The sequence below is a fragment of the Capra hircus genome, chromosome 2 (genome assembly GCF_001704415.2).
Source record: "Capra hircus breed San Clemente chromosome 2, ASM170441v1, whole genome shotgun sequence".
In the NCBI taxonomy this organism is placed as follows: domain Eukaryota; kingdom Metazoa; phylum Chordata; class Mammalia; order Artiodactyla; family Bovidae; genus Capra; species Capra hircus.
The window spans coordinates 136,182,668-136,207,028 of record NC_030809.1 but is presented as its reverse complement, the minus strand read 5'-3'; the positions used below and the strand labels follow the sequence as shown (position 1 = coordinate 136,207,028).

At 42.1% G+C, this 24,361-nt stretch overlaps 1 protein-coding gene across 1 annotated transcript in view; it reads right to left on the bottom strand.

Annotated features, from left to right (window-relative positions):
* Positions 1 to 24,361, bottom strand: part of OCA2 (OCA2 melanosomal transmembrane protein) — a 358,392-nt gene that overhangs the window by 10,196 nt on the left and 323,835 nt on the right. The window contains exon 22 of the mRNA XM_005675804.2: positions 15,833 to 15,926. Coding sequence (XP_005675861.2) covers positions 15,833 to 15,926 — 94 coding nt within the window. The remainder of the gene's footprint in view (positions 1 to 15,832; positions 15,927 to 24,361) is intronic.

Here is a 24,361-nt window from a genome sequence, read left to right as displayed (position 1 = left end):
TCCCACTCCTGAACCCCCCTTCCCACCTCCCTCCCCATACCATCCCTCTGCATTATCCCAGTACACCAACCCCAAGCATCTTGTATCCTGCATCAAACCTAGACTGGCGATTCATTTCTTATATGATATTATATATGTTTCAATGCCATTCTCCCAAATCATCCCACCCTCTCCCTCTTCCACAGAGTCAAAAAGTCTGTTCTGTACATCTGCGTCTCTTTTGCTGTCTCGCATACAGGGTTATCGTTACCATCTTTCTAAATTCCATATATATGTGTTAGTATACTGTATTGGTGTTTTCCTTTCTGGCTTACTTCACTCTGTATAATCAGCTCCAGTTTCATCCACCTCATTAGAACTGATTCAAATGTGATGGCTGAGTAATACTCCATTGTGCATATGTACCACAGCTTTCTTATCCATTCATCTGCTGATGGACATCTAGTTTGTTTTCTTGTCCTGGCTATTATAAACAGTGCTGCAATGAACATTGGGATACACGTGTCTCTTTCAATTATAGTTTCCTTGGTGTGTATGCCCAGCAGTGGGTTTGCTGGGTCATAAGGCAGTTCTATTTCCAGTTTTTATAGGAATCTCCACACTGTTCTCCATAGTGGCTGTACTAGTTTTCATTCCTACCAACAGTGTAAGAGGGTTCCCTTTTCTCCACACCCTCTCCAGCATTTATTGCTTGTAGATTTTGGATTGCAGCCATTCTGACTGGCGTGAAGTGGTACCTCATTGTGGTTTTGATTTGCATTTCTCTAATAATGAGTGATGTTGAGCATCTTTTCATGTGTTTGTTAGCCATCCATATGTCTTATTTGGAGAAATGTCTATTTAGGTCTTTGGCCCACTTTTTGATTGGGTATCCTTCTAAAACTCTCCCAAAAGAACAGAAGAGGAGAAAACACTTCCAAACTAATTCTACAAGGTATCATCCTTATTCCAAAGACATCACACACACACACACAAAAAATTACAGGCCAATATCATTAATGAAAATGATGCAAAACTCCTCAACAAAACTCCAGCAAGCAACAATTTTAATGTGTTCATTAAAAAGATCATGTAGCCTGATCAAGTCAGGTTTATTCCAGGGATGCAAGGATTCTTCAATATATGCAAGTTGATCGATGCCATTATTAAAAATTTTAAACATAAAAACCATATGATTATTTCAATAGATTCTGAGAAAGCCTTTTACAAAATTCAACACCCATTTATAATAAAACTCTCCAGAAAGTAGGCATAGAAGGAATATACCTAAACATAATAAAAGCCATTGAAGACAAACCCAGAGCAAATTTTATCCTCAATAGCAAAAATTTGAAAACATTTCCTCCAAAATCAGGAACAAGACATGGGTGCCCTCACTCACCACTGTTCAGTTCAGTTGCTCAGTGATGTCCGACTCTAGTAACTCCATGAATCGCAGCACACCAAGCCTCCCAGTCCATCACCAACACCCGGAGTTCACTCAGACTCGCGTTCATCAAGTCAGTGATGCCATCCAGCCATCTCATCCTCTGTCGTCCCCTTCTCCACCTGCCCCCAATCTCTCCCAGCATGAAAATCATCTCCAATGAGTAAATCCTTTGCATGAGGTGGACAAAGTACTGGAGTTTCAGCTTTAGCATCATTCCTTCCAAAGAAATCCCAGGGCTGATCTCCTTCAGAATGGACTGGTTGGACCTCCTTGCAGTCCAAGGGACTCTCAAGAGTCTTCTCCAACACCACACTTCAAAAGCGTCAATTCTTCGGCACTCAGCCTTCTTCACAGTCCAACTCTCGCATCCATACATGACTACTGGAAAAACCATAGCCTTGACTAGACGTACCTTAGTCGGCAAAGTAATGTTGCTGCTTTTGAATATGCTATCTAGGTTGGTCATAACTTTTCTTCCAAGGAGTAAGAGTCTTTTAATTTCATGGCTGCAATCACCATCTGCAGTGATTTGGGAGCCCCAAAAAATAAAGTCTGACACTGTTTCCACTGTTTCTCCATCTATTTCCCATGGAGTGATGGGACCAGATGCCATGATCTTCGTTTTCTGAATGTTGAGCTTCAAGCCAACTATTTTGCTCTGCTCTTCCAATTTCATCAAGAGGCTTTTTAGCTCCTCTTCACTTTCTGCCATAAGGGTGGTGTCATCTGCATATCTGAGGTTATTGCTATTTCTCCCAACAATCTTGATTCCAGCTTGTGTTTCTTCCAGTCCAGCGTTTCTCATGATGTACTTTGCGTATAAGTTAAATAAGCAGGGTGACAATATACAGCCTTGACGTACTCCTTTTCCTATTCAGAACCAGTGTGTTGTTCCATGTCCAGTTCTAACTGCTGCTTCCTGACCTGCATACAGATTTCTCAAGAGGTGGGTTAGGTGGTCTGGTATTCCCATCTCTTTCAGAATTTTCCACAGTTTTTTTGTGATCCACACAGTCAAAGGCTTTGGCATAGTCAATAAAGCAGAAATAGATGTTTTTCTGGAACTCTCTTGCTTTTTCCATGATCCAGCAGATGTAGGCAATTTGATCTCTGGTTCCTCTGCCTTTTCTAAAACCAACTTGAACATCTGGAAGTTCACAGTTCGCTTATTGCTGAAGCCTGGCTTGGAGAATTTTGAGCATTACTTTACTAGCATGTGGGATGAGTGCAATTGTGCAGTAGTTTGAGCATTCTTTGGGATTGTCTTTCTTTGGGATTGGAATGAAAACTGACCTTTTCCAGTCCTGTGGCCACTGCTGAGTTTTCCAAATATGCTGGCATATTGAGTGCAGCACTTTCACAGCATCATCTTTCAGGATTTGAAATAGCTCTACTGGAAATCCATCACCTCCACTAGCTTTGTTCATAGTGATACTTTCTGAGGCCCACTTGACTTCACATTCCAAGATGTCTGGCTCTAGATGAGTGATCACACCATCGTGATTATCCAGGACATGAAGATCCTTTTTGTACAGTTCAGCGGTGGCCAGCGCACTAAGCACAGGCAGTGGTGGCCGGCGCACTAAGCCCGGCCAAGAGCTACCCCAGGTCAGAGCTCAGGTGCAGTGGCCTAGAGTGCCAGGCTGTGACAGCACAGGAAAGGCCAAGAGGAGCTACCCCACGTCCGAGGTCTGGGGCGGCCGAGAGAAGCTACCCGACACCCAAGGTCAGGGGCGATGGCCGGGAGGAGATACCCCGCATCCAAGGCCAGAGACGGCAGCCGGGAGGAGCTACACTGTGTCCGAGGTCAGGGGCGACGGCCAAGAGGAGCCACCCTGCGTCTGAGGCCAGGGTCTGCGGTCAAGAGGAGCTACTCCGCATCCGAGGCCAGGGGCAGGGCCCGAGGCCAGGGGCAGCAGCTGGAAGGAGCAACCTGACGCCCGAGGCCAGGGCAGCGACCGAGAGGAGCAACCCCACTCCCAAGGAGTGGTGGCTGCCCGGGTACAGGAGGGCCTAGAGGAGCCATCCCATGTTGAAGGTCAGCAAGGGTGGTGGGAGGTGATACCCCTCATCCAAGGTAAGGAGCAGCGGCTGTGCTTTGCTGGAGCAGCCATGAAGAGATACCCCACGCCCAAGGTAAGAGAAACCCAAGTAAGATGGTAGGTGTTGCAAGAGGGCATCAGAGGGCAGACACACTGAAATCATACTCACAGAAATCTAGTCAATCTAATCACACTAGGACCACAGCCTTGTCTAACTCAATGAAACCAAGCCATGCCTGCGGGGCATCCCAAGATGGGCGGATCATGGTGGAGAGGTCTGATAGAAGGTGGTCCACTGGAGAAGGGAATGGCAAGCCACTTTAGTATTCTTGCCTTGAGAACCCCATGACCAGTATGAAAAGCAAAATGATAAGATACTGAAAGAGGTACTCCCCAGGTCATTAGGTGCCCAATATGCTACTGGGGGTCAGTGGAGAAATAACTCCAGAAAGAATGAAGGGATGGAGCCAAAGCAAAAACAATACCCAGCTGTGGATGTGACTGGTGATAGAAGCAAGGTCCAATGCTGTAAAGAGCAATATTGCATACGAACCTGGAATGTCAGGTCCATGAATCAAGGCAAATTGGAAGTGGTCAAACAGGAGATGGCAAGGGTGAACGTCGACATTCTAGGAATCAGCGAACTAAAATGGACTGGAATGGCTGAATTTAACTCAGATGACCAATATATCTACTACCGTGGGCAGGAATCCCTCAGAAGAAATGCAGTAGCCATCATGGTCAACAGAAGAGTCCGAAATGCAGTACTTGGATGCAATCTCAAAAACGACAGAATGATCTTTGTTCGTTTCCAAGGCAAACTATTCAATATCACGGTAATCCAAGTCTATGCCCCAACCAGTAACACTGAAGAAGCTGAAGTTGAACTGTTCTATGAAGACCTACAAGACCTTTTAGAACTAACACCCAAAAAAGATGTCCTTTTCATTATATGGGACTGGAATGCAAAAGTAGGAAGTCAAGAAACACCTGGAGTAACAGGCAAATTTGGCCTTGGAATGCAGAATGAAGCAGGGCAAAGACTAATAGAGTTTTGCCAAGATAATGCACTGGTCATAGCAAACACCCTCTTCCAACAACACAAGAGAAGACTCTACACATGGACATCACCAGATGGTCAACACCAAAATCAGATTGATTATATTCTTTGCAGCAAAAGATGGAGAAGCTCTATACATTCAGCAAAAACAAGACCAGGAGCTGACTGTGGCTCAGACCATGAACTCCTTATTACCAAATTCAGACTTAAATTGAAGAAAGTAGGGAAAACCGCTAGACCATTCAGGTATGACCTAAATCAAATCCCTTATGATTATATAGTGAAAGTGAGAAATAGATTTAAGGACCTAGATCTCATACATAGAGTGCCTGATGAACTATGGAATGAGGTTCGTGACATTGTACAGGAGACAGGGATCAAGACCATCCCCATGGAAAAGAAATGCACAAAAGCAAAATGGCTGTCAGGGGAGGCCTTACAAATAGCTGTGAAAAAAAGAGAGGTGAAAAGCAAAGGAGAAAAGGAAAGATGTAAGCATCCGAATGCAGAGTTCCAAAGAATAGCAAGAAGAGATAAGAAACCCTTCTTTAGCGATCAATGCAAAGAAATAGAGGAAAACAACAGAATGGGAAAGACTAGAGATCTCTTCATGTAAAAGAAGAGATACCAAGGGAACATTTCATGCAAAGATGGGCTCGATAAAGGACAGAGATGGTATGGACCTAACAGAAGCAGAAGATATTAAGAAGAGGTGGCAAGAATACACTGAAGAACTGTACAAAAAAGGATCTCTCACCACTACTATTCAAAATAATTCTGGAGGTCCTAGCCACAGCAATTAGAGAAGAAAAGGAAATGAAAGGAATCCAGATTGGAAAAGAAGTAAAACTTTCACTTTTGCAGATGACATGATCCTCTATGTAGAAAGCCATAAAGAAGCCTCCAGAAAATTACTAGAGCTAAGCAATGAATATAGTAAAGTCACAGGATGCTCAGAGGTTAAAGCATCTTCCTTCAAGGCAAGAAACCAGGGTTCGATTCCTGAGTCAGGAAGATCCCATAGAGAAGGAAATGGTAACCCACTCCAGTATTCTTGCCTGGAGAATCCCATGGAAGGAGGAACCTGGTGGGCTACAGTCCATGGGGTCGCAAAGAGTCAGACACGACTGAGCGACTTCACTTCACTTCACTTCACAGGATATAAAATTAACACAGAGAAATTCCTTGCATTCCTATATGCATACAATGAAAGATCAGAAAAGGAAATTAAGTAAACAATCCTATCCACCACTACAATGAAAAAAATAAAGAACTTAGGAATAAATTTACCTAAAGACACCAAAGACCTGTATATAGAAAATTACAAAACATTGATGAAAGAAACCAAAGATTAAAGATGGAAAAATATACCATATTCTTGGATTGGAAAAGTCAATATAGTGAAATTGAGTATACTACTCAAAGCAATCTATTGGTTCAATATAATCCCTATCAAACTACCAACAGTATTTTTCACAGAACTAGAACAAATAATTTCACAATTTGTATGGAAACACAACGGAGAAGGCAATGGCACCCCACTCCAGTACTCTTGCCTAGAAAATCCCATGGATGAAAAAGCCTGGTAGGCTACAGTCCATGCAGTCGCTAAAAGTCGGACACGACTGAGCGACCTCACTTTCACTTTTCATTTTCATGCATTGGAGAAGGAAATGGCAACCCACTCCAGTGTTCTTTCCTGGAGAATCCCAGGGACGGCAGAGCCTGGTGGGCTGCTGTCTATGGGGTCGCACAGAGTTAGACACAACTGAGGCAACTTAGCAGCAGCAGTAGCAGCAGCATGGAAACACAAAAGGCCCCAAATAGCCAAAACAATTTTGAGAAAGAAGAATGGAACTGGAGGAATCAATCTTCCCAACTTCAGATTGTACTACAAAGCTACAGTCATCAAGATAGTATGGTATTGGCACAAAGACAAAGATATAGATCAATTGAACAAAATAGAAAGTCTGGAGATAAATTCATACACCTATATACACCTTATCTTTGACAAAGAAGGCAAAAAATATACAATGGAGAAAAGACAGTCTCTTCAACAAGTGGTGCTGGGAAAACTGGTCAACTACATGTAAAAGAATGAAACTAAAACACTTCCTATGCCTGACGCAGGATACAGCATGCTTGGGGCTGGTGCATGGGGATGACCCAGAGACATGTTATGGGGAGGGAGGTGGGAGGGGGGTTCATGTTTGGGAACGCATGTAAGAATTAAAGATTTTAAAATTTAAAAAATAAAAAACTAAAAAAAAACAAAATGGATAAAGACTTAAATGTAAGAACAGAAATTATAAAATTATTTGAATAAAACATAGTCAGAACACACTCTGACACAAATCACAGCAAGGTCCTGTATGACCCACCTCCCAGCATAATGGAAATAAAAACAAATATAAACAAATGGGACCTAATTAAACTTAAAAGCGTTTGCAGAATGAAGGAAACTATAAGCAAGGTAAAAAGGCAGCCTTCATAATAGGAAAAAAACAAAGCAAATGAAACAACTGACAAAGAATTTATCTCAAAAATATACATGCAGCTCATGCAACTCAATACCAGAAAACAAACAATCCAATTAAAAAGTGGGCAAAAAACCTAAACAGATATTTCTCCAAAGACCACATATAGATGGCTAATAAACACATGAAAAGATACTCAACATCACTCATTATCAGAGAAATGCAAATCTAAACCACAATGGGATATCATCTCACAATGGTCAGAAACAACCATCATCGAAAAGTCTACAAACAATAAATGGAGAGGATGTGGAGAAAAGGGAACCCTTTTGCACTGTTTGTTGGAAGGCAAACTTTTACCACCACTATGGAGAAAACTGTGGAGATTCCTTAAAAAACTGAGAATACAACCATCCTATGACCCAAAAATGCCACACTGAGGAAACCATACATTGAGGAAACCAGAACTGAAACAGATACATGTACCACAATGTTAATCGCAGCACTATTTACAATAGTGAGGACATGGAAGCAACCTAGATGTCCATCAGCAAATGAATGGATAAGGAAGTTGTGATACATATACACAACAGAATATTACTCAGCTATAAAAGGAATGCTTTTGAGTCAGTTCTAATGAGGTGGATGAACCTAGAGCCTATTATACAGAGTGAAGTAAGTGAGAAAGAGGAAGACAACTGATGCATATTAATCTATATACAGGAATCTAGGAGCTATCCCACGTTGAAGGTAAGGAACTGCGGCAGTAAGGAGATACCCCGCATCCAAGGTAAGGAGCAGCTGCTGTGCTTTGCTGGAGCAGCCATGAAGAGATACCCCACGCCCAAGGTAAGAGAAACCCAAGTAAGATGGTAGGTGTTGCAAGAGGGCATCAGAGGGCAGACACACTGAAATCATACTCACAGAAATCTAGTCAATCTAATCACACTAGGACCACAGCCTTGTCTAACTCAATGAAACCAAGCCATGCCTGCAGGGCAACCAAAGATGGGTGGGTCATGGTGGAGAGGTCTGATAGAAGGTGGTCCACTGGAGAAGGGAATGGCAAGCCACTTTAGTATTCTTGCCTTGAGAACCCCATGACCAGTATGAAAATACAAAATGATAGGATACTGAAAGAGGAACTCCCCAGGTCATTAGGTGCCCAACATGCTACTGGAGAACAGTGGAGAAATAACTCCAGAAAGAATGAAGGGATGGAGCCAAAGCAAAAACAATACCCAGCTGTGGATGTGACTGGTGATAGAAGCAAGGTCCGATGCTGTAAAGAGCAATATTGCATACGAACCTGGAATGTCAGGTCCATGAATCAAGGCAAATTGGAAGTGGTCAAACAGGAGATGGCAAGGGTGAACGTCGACATTCTAGGAATCAGCGAACTAAAATGGACTGGAATGGCTGAATTTAACTCAGATGACCAATATATCTACTACCGTGGGCAGGAATCCCTCAGAAGAAATGCAGTAGCCATCATGGTCAACAGAAGAGTCCGAAATGCAGTACTTGGATGCAATCTCAAAAACGACAGAATGATCTCTGTTCGTTTCCAAGGCAAACTATTCAATATCACAGTTATCCAAGTTTATGCCCCAACGAGTAATGCTGAAAAAGCTGAATTTGAACTGTTCTATGAAGACCTACAAGACCTTTTAGAACTAACACCCAAAAAAGATGTCCTTTTCATTATACGGGACTGGAATGCAAAAGTAGGAAGTCAAGAAACACCTGGAGTAACAGGCAAATTTGGCCTTGGAATGCAGAATGAAGCAGGGCAAAGACTAATAGAGTTTTGCCAAGATAATGCACTGGTCATAGCAAACACCCTCTTCCAACAACACAAGAGAAGACTCTACACATGGACATCACCAGATGGTCAACACCAAAATCAGATTGATTATATTATTTACAGCAAAAGATGGAGAAGCTCTATACATTCAGCAAAAACAAGACCAGGAGCTGACTGTGGCTCAGACCATGAACTCCTTATTACCAAATTCAGACTTAAATTGAAGAAAGTAGGGAAAACCGCTAGACCATTCAGGTATGACCTAAATCAAATCCCTTATGATTATATAGTGAAAGTGAGAAATAGATTTAAGGACCTAGATCTCATACATAGAGTGCCTGATGAACTATGGAATGAGGTTCGTGACATTGTACAGGAGACAGGGATCAAGACCATTCCCATGGAAAAGAAATGCAAAAAAGCAAAATGGCTGTCAGGGGAGGCCATACAAATAGCTGTGAAGAGAAGAGAGGTGAAAAGCAAAGGAGAAAAGGAAAGATGTAAGCATCTGAATGCAGAGTTCCAAAGAATAGCAAGAAGAGATAAGAAACCCTTCTTCAGCGATCAATACAAAGAAATAGAGGAAAACAACAGAATGGGAAAGACTAGAGATCTCTTCAAGAAAATTAGAGACACCAAGGGAACATTTCATGCAAAGATGGGCTCGATAAAGGACAGAGATGGTATGGACCTAACAGAAGCAGAAGATATTAAGAACAGGTGGCAAGAATACACAGAACTGTACAAAAAATCTTCACGACCCAGAGAATCATGATGATGTGATCACTAATCTAGAGCCAGACATCTTGGAATGTGAAGTTAATTGGGCCTTAGAAACCATCACTACGAACAAAGCTAGTGGAGGTGATGGAATTCCAGTTGAGCTGTTTCAAATCCTGAAAGATGATGCTGTGAAAGTGCTGCACTCAATATGCCAGCACATTTGGAAAACTCAGCAGTGGCCACAGGACTGGAAAAGGTCAATTTTCATTCCATTTCCAAAGAAAGGCAATGCCAAAGAATGCTCAAACTACCCCACAATTGCACTCATCTCACATGTGAGTAAAGTAATGCTCAAAATTCGCCAATTCAGCAATATGTGAACCGTGAACTCCCTGATGTTCAAGCTGGTTTTAGAAAAGGCAGAGGAACCAGAGATCAAATTGCCAACATCCCCTGGAACATGGGAAAAGCACGAGAGTTGCAGAAAAATATCTATTTCTGCTTTATTGACTATGCCAAATCCTTTGACTGTGTGGATCACAATAAACTGTGGAAAATTCTGAAAGAGATGGGAATACCAGAGCACCTGACCTGCCTCTTGAGAAATCTGTATGCAGGTCAGGAAGTAACAGTTAGAACTGGACATGGAACAACACACTGGTTCCAAATAGGAAAAGGAGGACGTCAAGGCTGTATATTGTCACCCTGCTTATTTCTTATTTGTAGAGTACATCATGAGTAACACTGGACTGGAAGAAACACAAGCTGGAATCAAGATTGCTGGGAGAAATATCAGTAACCTCAGATATGCAGATGACACCACCCTTATGGCAGAAAGTGAAGAGGAGTTAAAAAGTCTCTTGACGAAAGTGAAAGAGGAGAGTGAAAAAGTTGGCTTAAAGCTCAACATTCAGAAAACGAAGATCATGGCATCTGGTCCCGTCACTTCATGGGAAATAGATGGAGAAACAGTGGAAACAGTGTCAGACTTTATTTTTGGGGCTCCAAAATCACTGCAGATGGTGACTGCAGCCAGGAAACTAAAAGACGCTTACTCCTTTGAAGAAAAGTTATGACCAACCTAGATAGTATATTCAAAAGCAGAGACATTACTTTGCCGACTAAGGTCTGTCTAGTCAAGGCTGTGGTGTTTCCTGTGGTCGTGTATGGATGTGAGAGTTGGACTGTGAAGAAGGCTGAGCGCTGAAGAATTGATGCTTTTGAAGTGTGGTGTTGGAGAAGATTCTTGAGAGTCCCTTGGACTGCAAGGACATCCAACCAGTCCATTCTGAAGGAGATCAGACCTGGGATTTCTTTGGAAGGAATGATGTTATAGCTGAAACTACAGTACTTTGGCCACCTCACGCAAAGAGTTGACTCATTGGAAAAGACTCTGATGCTGGGAGGGATTGGGGGCAGGAGGAGAAGGGGACGACAGAGGATGAGATGGCTGGATGGCATCATGGACTCGATGGACGTGAGTCTGAGTGAACTCCAGGAGATGGTGATGGACAGGGAGGCCTGGTGTGCTGTGATTCATGGGGTCACAAAGAGTCGGACATGACTGAGCGACTGAATTGAACTGAACTGAACTGATGGAATCTAGAAGGATGGTACTGATGATCTTATGTACAGAAGGAGACACAGCAGACATAAAGAACAGACTTCTGGACCCACTGGGAGAAGGAGAGGGTTAGAATAGCACTGAAACCTGTACATTACCATATGTAGAATGGATGACCACTGTGAGCTGGGAGCATTAAGCAGGGCACCCAGGACCAGGTTCTGTGACAACCTGCAGGGATGGGGTGGGAAGGGGCTTGGGAGGGGGGTTCAGGATGCGTTGGACTCCTGTATGCCTATGGCTGATTCATGTTGATCTATGCCAAAAGCCATCACAATATTATAATTATCCTCCAATTAAAATATATAAAGATATTTTTTAAAAGAAAATACACATACGTTCAGCAAATAAATAAAATCTACACAATAAATGCTGGAGATGCTGTGGAGGAAAGGGAACCCTCTCGCACTGTTAGTGGGAATATAAATTGATCAGCCACTATGGAAGAGAATATGGAGATTCCTTAACAAACTAGGAAGAAAATGACCATATGACCCAACAATCCTACTACTGGGCATATACCCAGAGAAAACCAGAATTGAAAAAGCAACATGTACCTCAACGTTCACTTAAGCACCTTTTAAAATAGCTGGGACATGGAAGCAACATCTAGGTTGCTTCCATGTCCATCGACAGATGAATGATTAAAGAAGCTATGGTACATATACAAAATATTATTTGAATATTACTCAGTCATAAAATGGAAAGCATTTGAGTCAGTTCTAATGAGGTGGATGAACCTAGAGCCTATTATACAGAGTGAAGTAAGTCAGAAATAGAAAACAAATATGATATATTAATGCATATATAAGGAATCTAGAAAGATGGTACTGATGAACATATCTGCAGGTCAGCAGTGGAGACAAAGACATAGAGAACAGACTTGTGGGCACAGGAATGGAGGGAAGAAGAGGGTGGAATGAATGGCGAGAGTAGCATGGAACTATATACACTACCATATGCAAAATAGATAGCCTGTAGGAATTTTTCTATATGACACAGGGAACACAAATATGAGCTCTGTGACAATTTAGAGAGGTGGGATGGGATGGGAAGTGGGAGGGAGGTTCACAAAGGAGAGGACATACATACTCATGGTTGATGCATGTTGGTGTATGACAGAAACCAACACAATGTTTTAAAGCAATTATCCTTCAATTAAAAATATATAAAAATTTCAAAACACTCTCTGACATAAGTTACAGCAGGATCCTCTATGATCCACTTCCCAGAATTCTGGAAATAAAAGCAAAAATAAACAAATTGGATCTAATTAAAATTAAAAGCTTCTGCACAACAAAGGAAAATATAAGCAAGGTGAAAAGACAGCCTTCTGAATGGGAGAGAATAATAGCAAATGAAGCAACTGACAAGCAGCTAATCTCAAAAATATACAAGCAACTCCTGCAGCTCAATTCCAGAAAAATAAACGACCCAATCAAAAAATGGGCCAAAGAACTAAATAGACATTTCTCCAAAGAAGCCATACGGATGGCTAAAAAACACATGAAAAGATGCTCAACATCACTCATTATTAGAGAAATGCAAATCAAAACCACAATGAGGTACCACTTCACACCAGTCAGAATGGCTGCGATCCAAAAATCTGCAAGCAATAAATGCTGGAGAGGGTGTGGAGAAAAGGGAACCCTCCTACACTGTTGGTGGGAATGCAAACTAGTACAGCCACTATGGAGAACAGTGTGGAGATTCCTTAAAAAATTGCTAATAGAACTACCTTATGACCCAGCAATCCCACTTCTGGGCATACACACAGAGGAAACCAGAATTGAAAGAGACACATGTACCCCAATGTTCATCGCAGCACTGTTTATAATAGCCAGGACATGGAAACAACCTAGATGTCCATCAGCAGATGAATGGATAAGAAAGCTGTGGTACATATACACAATGGAGTATTACTCGGCCGTTAAAAAGAATTCATTTGAATCCGTTCTGATGAGATGGATGAAACTGGAGCCGATTATAGAGTGAAGTAAGCCAGAAAGAAAAACACCAATACAGTATGCTAGCACATATATATATGGAATTTAGAAAGATGGCAATGACGACCCTGTATGCAAGACAGCAAAAGAGACACAGATGTATAGAACGGACTTTTGGACTCAGAGGGAGAGGGAGAGGGTGGGATGATTTGGGAGAATGGCATTGAAACATGTATACTATCATGTAAGAATCGAATCGCCAGTCTACATCTGACGCAGAATACAGCATGCTTGGGACTGGTGCATGGGGATGACCCAGAGAGATGTTATGGGGAGGGAAGTGGGAGGGGGGTTCATGTTTGGGAACGCATGTAAGAATTAAAGATTTTAAAATTAAAAATAAATAAATAAATAAAAATATATAAATTTTAAAAAGAGTCTCAATCACCAAATGTTTAATCATATTTTAAGTTATTAGCCATGTAAGTGGTCCATGATAACTTCTCTCCTTGATAATCCCCTCTATTCTATTCATTCTACATGGTCTGGGTGAATAAGAACCAGTCCAGGAGGCTTCTTATTCTTTGAGAACCAGCTCAAAACTTCCCTCTCTGGAGCCATTCCTGACTTTCCTCCAGCCTCTGTGGTGCTCCCTGAGCACTCTATGTACATGGCCATAAGAGGATCCATTTATATTGTGATCTTAATTTAGGTGACTGTCTCCCCACTCAGGAAGACAGTGTCACCATATAAAAGTAGAAGATGCTCAGTAAGGTTTAATGATCAAAATTCTGCACAGTGGACATATTTCCTGGTGTCTCTGGATTCTATGTCTATCATTGATATTAAATGTGGTTGTGAATGCAGTTGTTGCTTTTCCTGGGGCCGATCTCAGATGGGGGTCATTTTAACAAGTCTAAATTCAGAATTAGAGGCCTCAGTTGCTGAATTAGGTGAACTAGCTGTCTCCAGAATTCAGAACAACTTCACTGAATGACATTAGTCCCCCTTTACAAACTAGAAGATACACTAAAAACAAAGTTGTTGATTTAATAGTTAGAGACCAATCAAAGAACAAAGAAAGCTAGATTATCTAAGCATACCTGGAAGCAAAAACAAAAATTTTAAAGATATTTACTGTGTTTGTCGAAGATTTTTCACAATCCTCTTGTGTTCCTAAAGGTGATTAGGTCTCCTTCCAAATACAATCACATCCAAATCCCTGTGTTTACTCACCAAAGGTTAGTCTCTCTTGATACTTCTTCTAATTGAATTTTTAATGTCTCCAAAAGACAAAACACTCAGCCCCAAAAAAAACTTTTTAAAATTTTTCTTCTTATTCTTTCATTAGAGTCTCTACTTCTTAGCACACACATTCATCACTTTACCCACCATCACCCACAACACACACTCCTTAAAAGGGGGAATAAGAAGTTGCCACTGAGGATGGTCTCTGCTTCAAAATCTGCTTCTAAACCTAAGCCACTAAGCCACATCTGCATGCAGTGCAGGAAGACATTAACTTTGAGATGTCAGTAATGACCATCCTCAAGCCACAGCTCAGAATGTCAGGGGCAGTTCTGCAGAGAATGGAAAGTAACACACTTTGCAGAGAAACTGAGTAGGGATAGAACTCTCCAATCAAAGGTAAAGATGGGTTTCCACTTAGGAAATTATGAACTATTCTTACTTTAAGTATTTTTACTTTACTTTCAATTTGGCATTCATTAATCATCACTTCTCAGACTGTTTCCAAATAGGAAAAGGAGTATGTCAAGTCTGTATATTGTCACCCTGCTCATTTAACTTATTTGCAAAGTACATTATGAGAAACGCTGGGCTGGAAGAAGCACAAGCTGGAATCAGGATTGCTGGGAGAAATGTCAATAACCTCAGGTATGCAGATGACACCACCCTTATGGCAGAAAATGAAGAGGAACTTGATGAAATGAAAGAGGAGAGTGAAAAAAATTGGCTTAAAGCTCAACATTCAGAAAATGAAGATCATGGCATCCGGTCCCATCACTTCATGGGAAATAGATGGGGAAACAGTGGAAACAGTGTCAGACTTTATTATTCTGGGCTTCAAAATCACTGCAGATGGTGATTGCAGCCATGAAATTAAAAGACGCTTACTCCTTGGAAGGAAAGTTATGACCAACCTAGATAACATATTCAAAAGCAGAAACATCACTTTGCCGACTAAGGTCCGTCTAGTCAAGACTATGGTTTTTCCTGTGGTCATGTACAGATGTGAGAGTTGGACTGTGAAGAAAGCTGAGCGCCGAAGAATTGATGCTTTTGAAGTGTGGTGTTGGAAAAGACTCTTGCGAGTCCCTTGGACTGCAAGGACATCCAACCTGTCCATTCTGAAGGAGATCAGTCCTGGGCGTTCTTTGGAAGGACTGATGCTAAAGCTGAAGCTCCAGTACTTTGGCCACCTCAAGTGAAGAATTGACTCATTGGAAAAGACTCTGATGCTGGGAGGGATTGGGGGCAGGAGGAGAAGGAGACGACAGAGGATGAGATGGCTGGATAGCATCACTGACTCAATGGACTTGAGTTTGAGTGAACTCCAGGAGATGATGATGGACAGGGAGGCCTGACGTGTTGCAATTCATGGGGTCAAAAAGAGTTGGACACCTCTGAGCGACTGAACTGAATCATCACTTCAGGCTCACCATAGTGTCTGGGGGCCCTCCCTCAAATCCAATACCCGCTTACCTCCCAGACAGGCACCAAGGGCCAGGGCATACATGAGTGGTGGAGCAGGCAGGCTGACCTCAGGATCTCTGCTCAGGTTTAGGAGCACGGGAATCTGTGGAGGAAAAGGACACTGACCTCATGTCCATGAAAACCCAGAGGAGTTACCCATTCTGTGACCAACTTGCAAAATGCAAAGCACTTTTTTAGCACTCAAACTGAACAGAGCACAGGACGTTTAAAAGGAAACCTAAGCAAACTTTAGAATCAAAAAACTTGAGTTTGAGCCTATGAGTAGGTCTTTGTTTCCAGCCACATGACCAACTGGTCCTCCTTCTTCTTAGTTGCCCCAAGCAACTGTGGATCTGATATGGGGTGAAGTTGCATAGAATCTCACACAGTGCTTGGGACTAAAACCATCTAACCAGTATATATTAGCCCTGCAGTGGACCACTTCCTACATTAACTCTGCATACATCATCAAATAAGATGAAAATTAAATAAAATTCTCAAACATCCTCCAGGTGTGTTTGCTATTCCCTCAATTGATAGATAGGGACATCAAGACTTGGAGAGATGCAGATCTTTTAAATGGCCAAGCTAGACTTGATTTCTGGTTGTAAACTGAAGGTAGGTAAACCTTTCTCTGATAAATTTGTGTTCCATAAACAGGCCCCCTTTTGACTCATGCTGATAATGAAGCCCAGAAGAACAAATAATCTCTGAGCCTGTTTCCAGTATGCTCAGGAGATATTGTTCCATGTTATCACTGGTAGGTACCTCAGCCCATTGAAATTTAAAGAGGGACCCCTGGACCTCTGGCCTTGAGACAGTTGCATTGTATGGACCTCTGTAAAGAGCATGAGGAGGAGGGCTCCAATAGTAACATATCTAGAAAGGATTACCCAAAGTCACAGACAGCAAAAAAACCATGTGCATGCATGCAAATTCGCTTCAGTCATGTTTGATTGTGCAATCTTATGGACTCTAGCCTACCAGGCTGCTCTGGCCATGGGACTCTCTAGGCAAGAATATTGGCGTGGGTTGCTTTTTCCTTCTCCAGGGGATCTTCCTGAGCCAATGATTGAACCCACATCTCTGGCTTGGCAGATGGATTGTTTACCAATAAGCCACATGGGATGTCCTCCTATCAAAAATTACTTTAAATGTAAAGGGATTAAATTATCCAATCAAAGGCACAGAGTGACTGAAGGAATTGGGAAAAAAAAGAAAAAGACCCAACTATATGCTACCACAGGACATATGTTGATTGGCTCCAAGTAGAGTGATGGAAAAAGATATCCACGCAAGTAGAAAGAGAGCAGAAGTAGCTTTTTCATATCAGAAAAAATAGACTTTAAGTCAAAAATGGTTAGGAGACAAAAAAAAGTCATTACATAAGGGGTCAATTCATCCATAGATTATTACAGTTGTGACTATATGTGCACCCTACAACAAAGTACATAATTATATAAAGTAAATATTAAGAAATCATTGCAGCCATGAAATTAAAAGACGCTTACTCCTTGGAAGAAAAGTTGTGGCCAAACTAGGTAGCATATTCAAAAGCAGACATTACTTTGCTGACTAAGGTCCGTCTAGTCAAGGCTATGGTTTTTCCAGTAGTCATGTATGGATGTGAGAGTTGGACTGTGAAGAAGGCTGAGCGCCAAAGAATTGATGCTTTTGAAGTGTGGTGTTGGAGAAGACTCTTGAGAGTCCCTTGGACTGCAAGGACATCCAACCAGTCCATTCTGAAGGAGATCAGACCTGGGATTTCTTTGGAAGGAATGATGCTAAAGCTAAAACTCCAGTACTTTGGCCACCTAATGAGAAGAGTTGACTCATTGGAAAAGACTTTGATGCTGGGAGGGATTGGGGGCAGCAGGAGAAGGGGGCGACGGAGGATGAGATGGCTGGATGGCATCACTGACTCGATGGACGTGAGTCTGAGTGAACTCCGGGAGTTGGTGATGGACAGGGAGGCCTGGCGTGCTGCAATTCATGGGGTCGCAAAGAGTAGGACACATCTGAGTGACTGAAGTGAACTGAACTGAAATGAGTGTATTTCAATACCTTATTTTAATCAATAAACAGATCATCCAGACAGAAAATCAATGAGGAACTATGGATCTGAACTATACTTTTAAATAAGTGGACCTAATAGTCATATGGGCTCCCCTGGTAGCTCAGCTGGTAAAGAATACACCTGCAATGAGGGAGACTTCGGTTCAATTCCTGGGTCAGGAAGAACTGCTGGAGAAGGGATAGGCTACTCACTCCAGTACTGGGCTTTCCTGGTGGCTCAGCTGGTAAAGAACCCACCTGCAATGAGGGAGACCTGGGTTCAGTCCCTGGGTTGGGAAGATCTCCTAGAGAATGGAACATCTATCCACTCCAATATTCTTGCCTGGAGAATTCCAGGGACTGTATAGTTCATGGGGTCACAAAGAGTTGGACATGACTGAGTGATTTTCACTTTCACATTCAACAGTCATATATAGAACATTGCATCCAATAGCAGCAAAATGCACATTCTTCTCAAGCACACTCTGAGCATTCTCCAGGATATATCATATGTTAAGCCACAAAACAAGTCTTAAGAAATTTAAGAAAAGTGAAATCATATCAATTATCTTTTCTAATTACAATGGTGTGAAACTAGCTATCAATAACAAGAAAAAAGATGAAAAATTCATAAATACAGAAATGAATGTTCGAAAAAAAGCTACATGCTCCTGAAGCATCAGTGAGTCAAAGAAGATCAAAAGGGCAATTTTTTTAATCTAGACAAAAATGGAAACACAAACATCAAAATTTGTGAGATACAGAAAAAATGATTCTAAGAGGGAAGTTTATAACAACAAATGACTACATTAAGAAAAAAGATGGACTTGGTGCTCAGCAGTAAAGAATCTGCCTGTCACTGCAGGAGACACTGGAGACATAGTTTCAATACCTGGGTCAGGAAGATACCCTGGAGAAGGAAATGACAACCCACTCAAGTATGTTTGTTTGGAAAATTTCATGAACAGAGGAGCCTGGCAGGTTACAGCCCGTGGGGTTACAAAGAGGTGGACACGACTGAGAACACACACACACACACACACACACACACTCCCTTGTGGTCTGGTGGTTAAGAATCCACCTGCCAATGCAGGGGATATAAATTGCATCCCTTCTCTGGGAAAATTCTACAAGCCATGGGAACTGTAAGCCCGTGCACCAAAACTACTGAGCCTGTACAAGTCCATGAAGTTCTCCAGTCCAGAATACTGGAATGGGTAGCCTTTCCCTTCTCCAGGGGATCTTCCCAACCCAGAGATTGAACCCAGTATTCTTGCCTGGAAAATTCCAGGGACTGTATAGTCCATGGGGTCACAAAGAGTTGGACACGACTGAGTGATCCACCTGGGATTGCAGGTGGATTGTTTACCAGCTGAGCCACAAGAAAAGCCAAAGAATAATGAAATGGGTAACCTATCCCTTCTCCAACGGATCTTCCCAACCCAGGAATCGAACTAGGGTCTCTTGCATTGCAGGAGGATTCTTTACCAACTGATCTATTAGGAAGCACTTATCTATGTATGAGAAGATGCAAGAGTCTGCACTCACTGAAATCATGTTGTTGATATGCATCTCACCTATCTGGGGCCAGTATCCTGTGTTTTCACAACCTGAGTTTCCTCATGGCTCACCTTAAGGAATGGCTACAGTCTGACAGCTGCTAAATGACAGATATTCTTTTCTTTCTTGAGTTTCCTCAAAGCTCACTGACTCATGCTAATGACTATGACATCCTTGTTTACTGATATGGCAGGAAAAAATTCATATCTCAAAATATTTCATTTTAGGAAATATTTAATTTCTCATGCATAAATTATAAATTTTTAACTCAACATCCTGCACAGGAATAGTCATATTTTAATTTGAAAATCATCTGAGAATTCTTCTTATTTAAGCAAATGAGGCTGAGAAGATAGGTTTAAGTTGAGGAAGACTGTCAGAGAATTCTTAGTCATTAGCAGTGTATTTTAGTTTTCCCATACAGTCTCTAAGGCAGTGCTCTGGGAAGACTAAAATAACCGCTCACCAAAACAAATCTGGGCTCACAAGTAGCTCCCACAACTCCCTGACAACTATAGATAAGACAAGAGGAGAGAAAGAGAGGTGGGCAGATATCAAAGGGATTTTCTTCTATGGAAATATTTGTTAAAATATTTAAATATTTCCACACCAATTGATTAAGAGCCATCATCTGAAATCCTACCCCTCAACCAAGACATTGGCTGGCATTTCTAGTCATTAGAAATGGTGATAGTATCTGCCAGTTTTCTAACTCTGTTAAATAAAATTTCCACACTTGTTAAATCTCATGAACATGCGTGCTGTTGACCTGGAGAATGATCCTGCCTAAAGCTGTATTCTTACAGAAGAATAAGTTTTAACTGAAACACAGGTAGTTCTGCAAGCCTAGCAGCAGAAGGTACAGTTACTACTCCTGTTTTCTCTTCATGTATAATGGCCATAAGTGGGCAAACCTATCTCTACCCTTGGATTGATCTGATATTTCTATAGTATGTTCTTGGGTCTCCTTGTTCAGTCCTCCAGGAAAATAGCAGAACTGAGAATGTGGGAATTTCACCAAAATAAAAATGCACATAGCAGCCAGACCTTGATCATGCCACTCCTCAAAACTGGTGCAGTAAGAACTAGGTACTCTAAGGGGTGTTTGGTTAGATCTGGCCCCAGAAATAGCTCAAGAAATCATAATTTATAGAGTAGAAGATGCACTACCCTTCTAGGAATGCCCAAACTCTGTAGGTCCATGTAAGACAGCCAGGACCACAAAGATTCCCTAATGCAAAACATGAGGCATTGGAGTTCTTTCTATTCCAGCCAGAGGTGCAGAGGGACACTGATGACCGCTGATATCTCATACAAAACCCAAGTCCCCCTTTCTTCAACACACCCAAATTCAGAGGACCTCTCAACTGTGCAGAGTGAAGATTCTCCTAGTTGGAAGAAGGGATGTGAAGTGGTCAGAGGTCATCCTCTCAGGCAGGAAACCTAAATCACCTCCCCAGGAAACATTCATTTCATTGCATCTGTCAGAGGCAAGAACCAGTGGGAGATATCTATACACACACAGATTTTTTATGAAGACAATTGGGGGGGCTGAAGTTGAGCAAATCCCATATCCACAAGGTGTGCAGCAAGGAAGGAAGGGTGATGAATACCTCTAGTCCACAGGGTGGTAGTCAGGAAGTAATATCCAAGGGAAGCAGAGCGTCTGAAACTGACTGAGCAGGACCCTGCGGAGCTCCAGGGCACAAAAACCCTTCTGTCCCATTCCCTGAGATCCAAAGTGCAGGTTTAAACATTTGCTAATCAAGGAGGGGAGGGGATATAGAAATAATGGAGGAGCATTCAAGAAATAATAGTGCAGCCTTGGAGCAGGGTTCTGGTTCCCCCCTCAAGGGATACATCTAACAATATTTCTTACTTCTTCTGCCAAACTAAAACTCCCACCAAGTGGAAGATGTTAACTACTTGATGTAGCATTCTTCATTCCAAAGGTCGGTTTGCCCATTATCACTGATGCCAGAAGATCTCTCAGTTGAAGGAATGCAGGTCCTGCATGCACCATGATCTGCAATACCATCCCTTGACTATAAAACTCCGCCCATACACCCTCCACTGTGGATTGGGACACACACTTTTCAGGGCATTAGCCTGCTGTTGCCCCCTTTGCTTGACAAAGCAATAAAGACATTTTTTTCCATAATACTTCACCCAAAACTCTATCTTTGAGATTTAATTTGCTATTGGGGTACAGATTGATTATATTCTATGCAGCCAAAGATAGAGATGCTCTATACAGTCAACAAAAACAAGACCAGGAGCTGACTGTGGCTCAGATCATGAGCTCCTTATTACCAAATTCAGACTGAAATTGAAGAAAGTAGGGAAAACCGCTAGACCATTCAGGTATGACCTAAATCAAATCCCTTATGATTATACAGTGGAAGTGAGAAATAGATTTAAGGGCCTAGATCTGATAGACACAGTGCCTGATGAACTATGGAATGAGGTTCGTGACATTGTACAGGAGACAGGGATCAAGACCATCCCCATGGAAAAGAAATGCAAAAAAGCAAAATGACTCTCTGGGGAGGCCTTACAAATAGCTGTGAAAAGAAGAGAGGTGAAAACCAAAGGAGAAAAGGAAAGATATAAGCATGTGAATGCAGAGTTCCAAAGAATAGCAAGAAGAGATAAGAAACCCTTCTTTAGCGATCAATGCAAAGAAATAGAGGAAAAGAACAAAATGGGAAGGGCTAGAGATCTCTTCAAGAAAATTAGAGATACCAAGGGAACATTTCATGCAAGGATGGGCTCGATAAAGGACACAAATAGTATGGACCTAACAGAAGCAGAAGATACTAAGAAGAGGTGGCAAGAATACATGGAAGAACTGTACAAAAAAGATCTTCACGACCCATATAATCATGATTATGTGATCACTAATCTAGAGCCAGACATCTTGGAAACTGAAGTCAAGTGCACCTTAGAAAGCATCACTACGAACAAAGCTAATGGAGGTGATGGAATTCCAGTTGAGCTGTTGCAAATCCTGAAAGATGATGCTGTGAAAGTGCTGCACTCAATATGCCAGCACATTTGGAAAACTCAGCAGTGGCCACAGGACTGGAAAAGGTCAGTTTTCATTCCAATCCCAAAGAAAGGCAATGCCAAAGAATGCTCAAACTACCCCACAATTGCACTCATCTCACATGCTAGTAAAGTAATGCTCAAAATTCTCCAAGCCAGGCTTCAGCAATACATGAACCGTGAACTCCCTGATGTTCAAACTGGTTTTAGAAAAGGCAGAGGAACCAGAGATCAAATTACCAACATCCGCTGGATCATGGAAAAAGCAAGAGAGTTCCAGTAAAACATCTATTTCTGCTATACTGACTAAGCCAAAGCCTTAGACTGTGTGGATCACAATAAACTGTGGAAAATTCTGAAAGAGATGGAAATACCAGACCACCTAACCTGCCACTGTATGCAGGTCAGGAAGCAACAGTTAGAACTGGACATGGAACAACAGACTGGTTCCAAATAGGAAAAGGAGTACGTCAAGGCTGTATATTGTCACCCTGCTTATTTAACTTATATGCAGAGTACATCATGAGAAACGCTGGACTGGAAGAAACACAAGCTGGAATCAAGATTGCTGGGAGAAATATCAATCACCTCAGATATGCAGATGACACCACCCTTATGGCAGAAAGTGAAAAGGAGCTAAAAAGCCTCTTGATGAAAGTGAAAGAGGAGAGTGAAAAAGTTGGCTTCAAGCTCAATAGTCAGAAAACGAAGATCATGGCATCCGGTCCCATCACTTCATGGCAAATAGATAGGGAAACAGTGTCAGACTTTATTTGGGGGGGCTCCAAAATCACTGCAGATTGTGATTGCAGCCATGAAATTAAGATGCTTACTCCTTGGACAAAAAGTTATGACCAACCTAGATAGTATATTCAAAAGCAGAGACATTACTTTGCCAACTAAGGTCCATCTAGTCAAGGCTATGGTTTTTCCTGTGGTCATGTATGGATGTGAGAGTTGGACTGTGAAGAAGGCTGAGTGCTGAAGAATTGATGCTTTTGAAGTGTGGTGTTGGAGAAGACTCTTGAGAGTCCCTTGGTCTGCAAGGAGATCCAACCAGTCCATTCTGAAGATCAACCCTGGGATTCCTTTGGAAGGAATGATGCTAAAGCTGAAGCTCCAATACTTTGGCCACCTCATACGAAGAGTTGACTCATTGGAAAAACTCTGATGCTGGGAGGGATTGGGGGCAGGAGGAGAAGGGGACCACAGAGGATGAGATGGCTGGGTGGCATCACAGATTCGATGGACGTGAGTCTGAGTGAACTCCAGGAGATGGTGATGGACAGGGAGGCCTGGTGTGCTGCGATTCATGGGGTCCCAGAGTCGTACACGACTGAGCGACTGAACTGAACTGAACTGAACTGAATTGATTGGGGTACAGAGGCCAGATTCAGCTTCATAACTGCTGAACCTGGCAGTGTCTCCAACACTAACTCATTCATAACATCTGTCTATTTCCAAGGTCTTCTCAGGGCACACCAGAGTTTCCCAGTGCTGACACATTACACCAGCCTCTGGTGTCTTTGGCCCACAGTGACAGTGGCTACCAGAAAGAAAAATCCAGAGAAGAAACAACCTCCATCTGGGGAAACATAGAGAGCTATATATTGCTAAGACCAGCTCTTAGGACACGGAAGAGAATTGAGGAGAATAGATAGTACCAGCAGCAAAGAATATTGCAGGCAAAGTCACAAGATGCCCAACAACATGCTAAGGAAAGTGCCACCAGCCCATCTAGAGATGGGGTTATGTCTCAGGTGGCAAGGAGGCCTGGCAGAGAGATGATATGACAATATTATCTGTGACTCTCAGAAACAGAGTGAGTACTGAGATGCCCAGTTCCCTCAGTGAAAATAACAGAGAGTTGCTGGA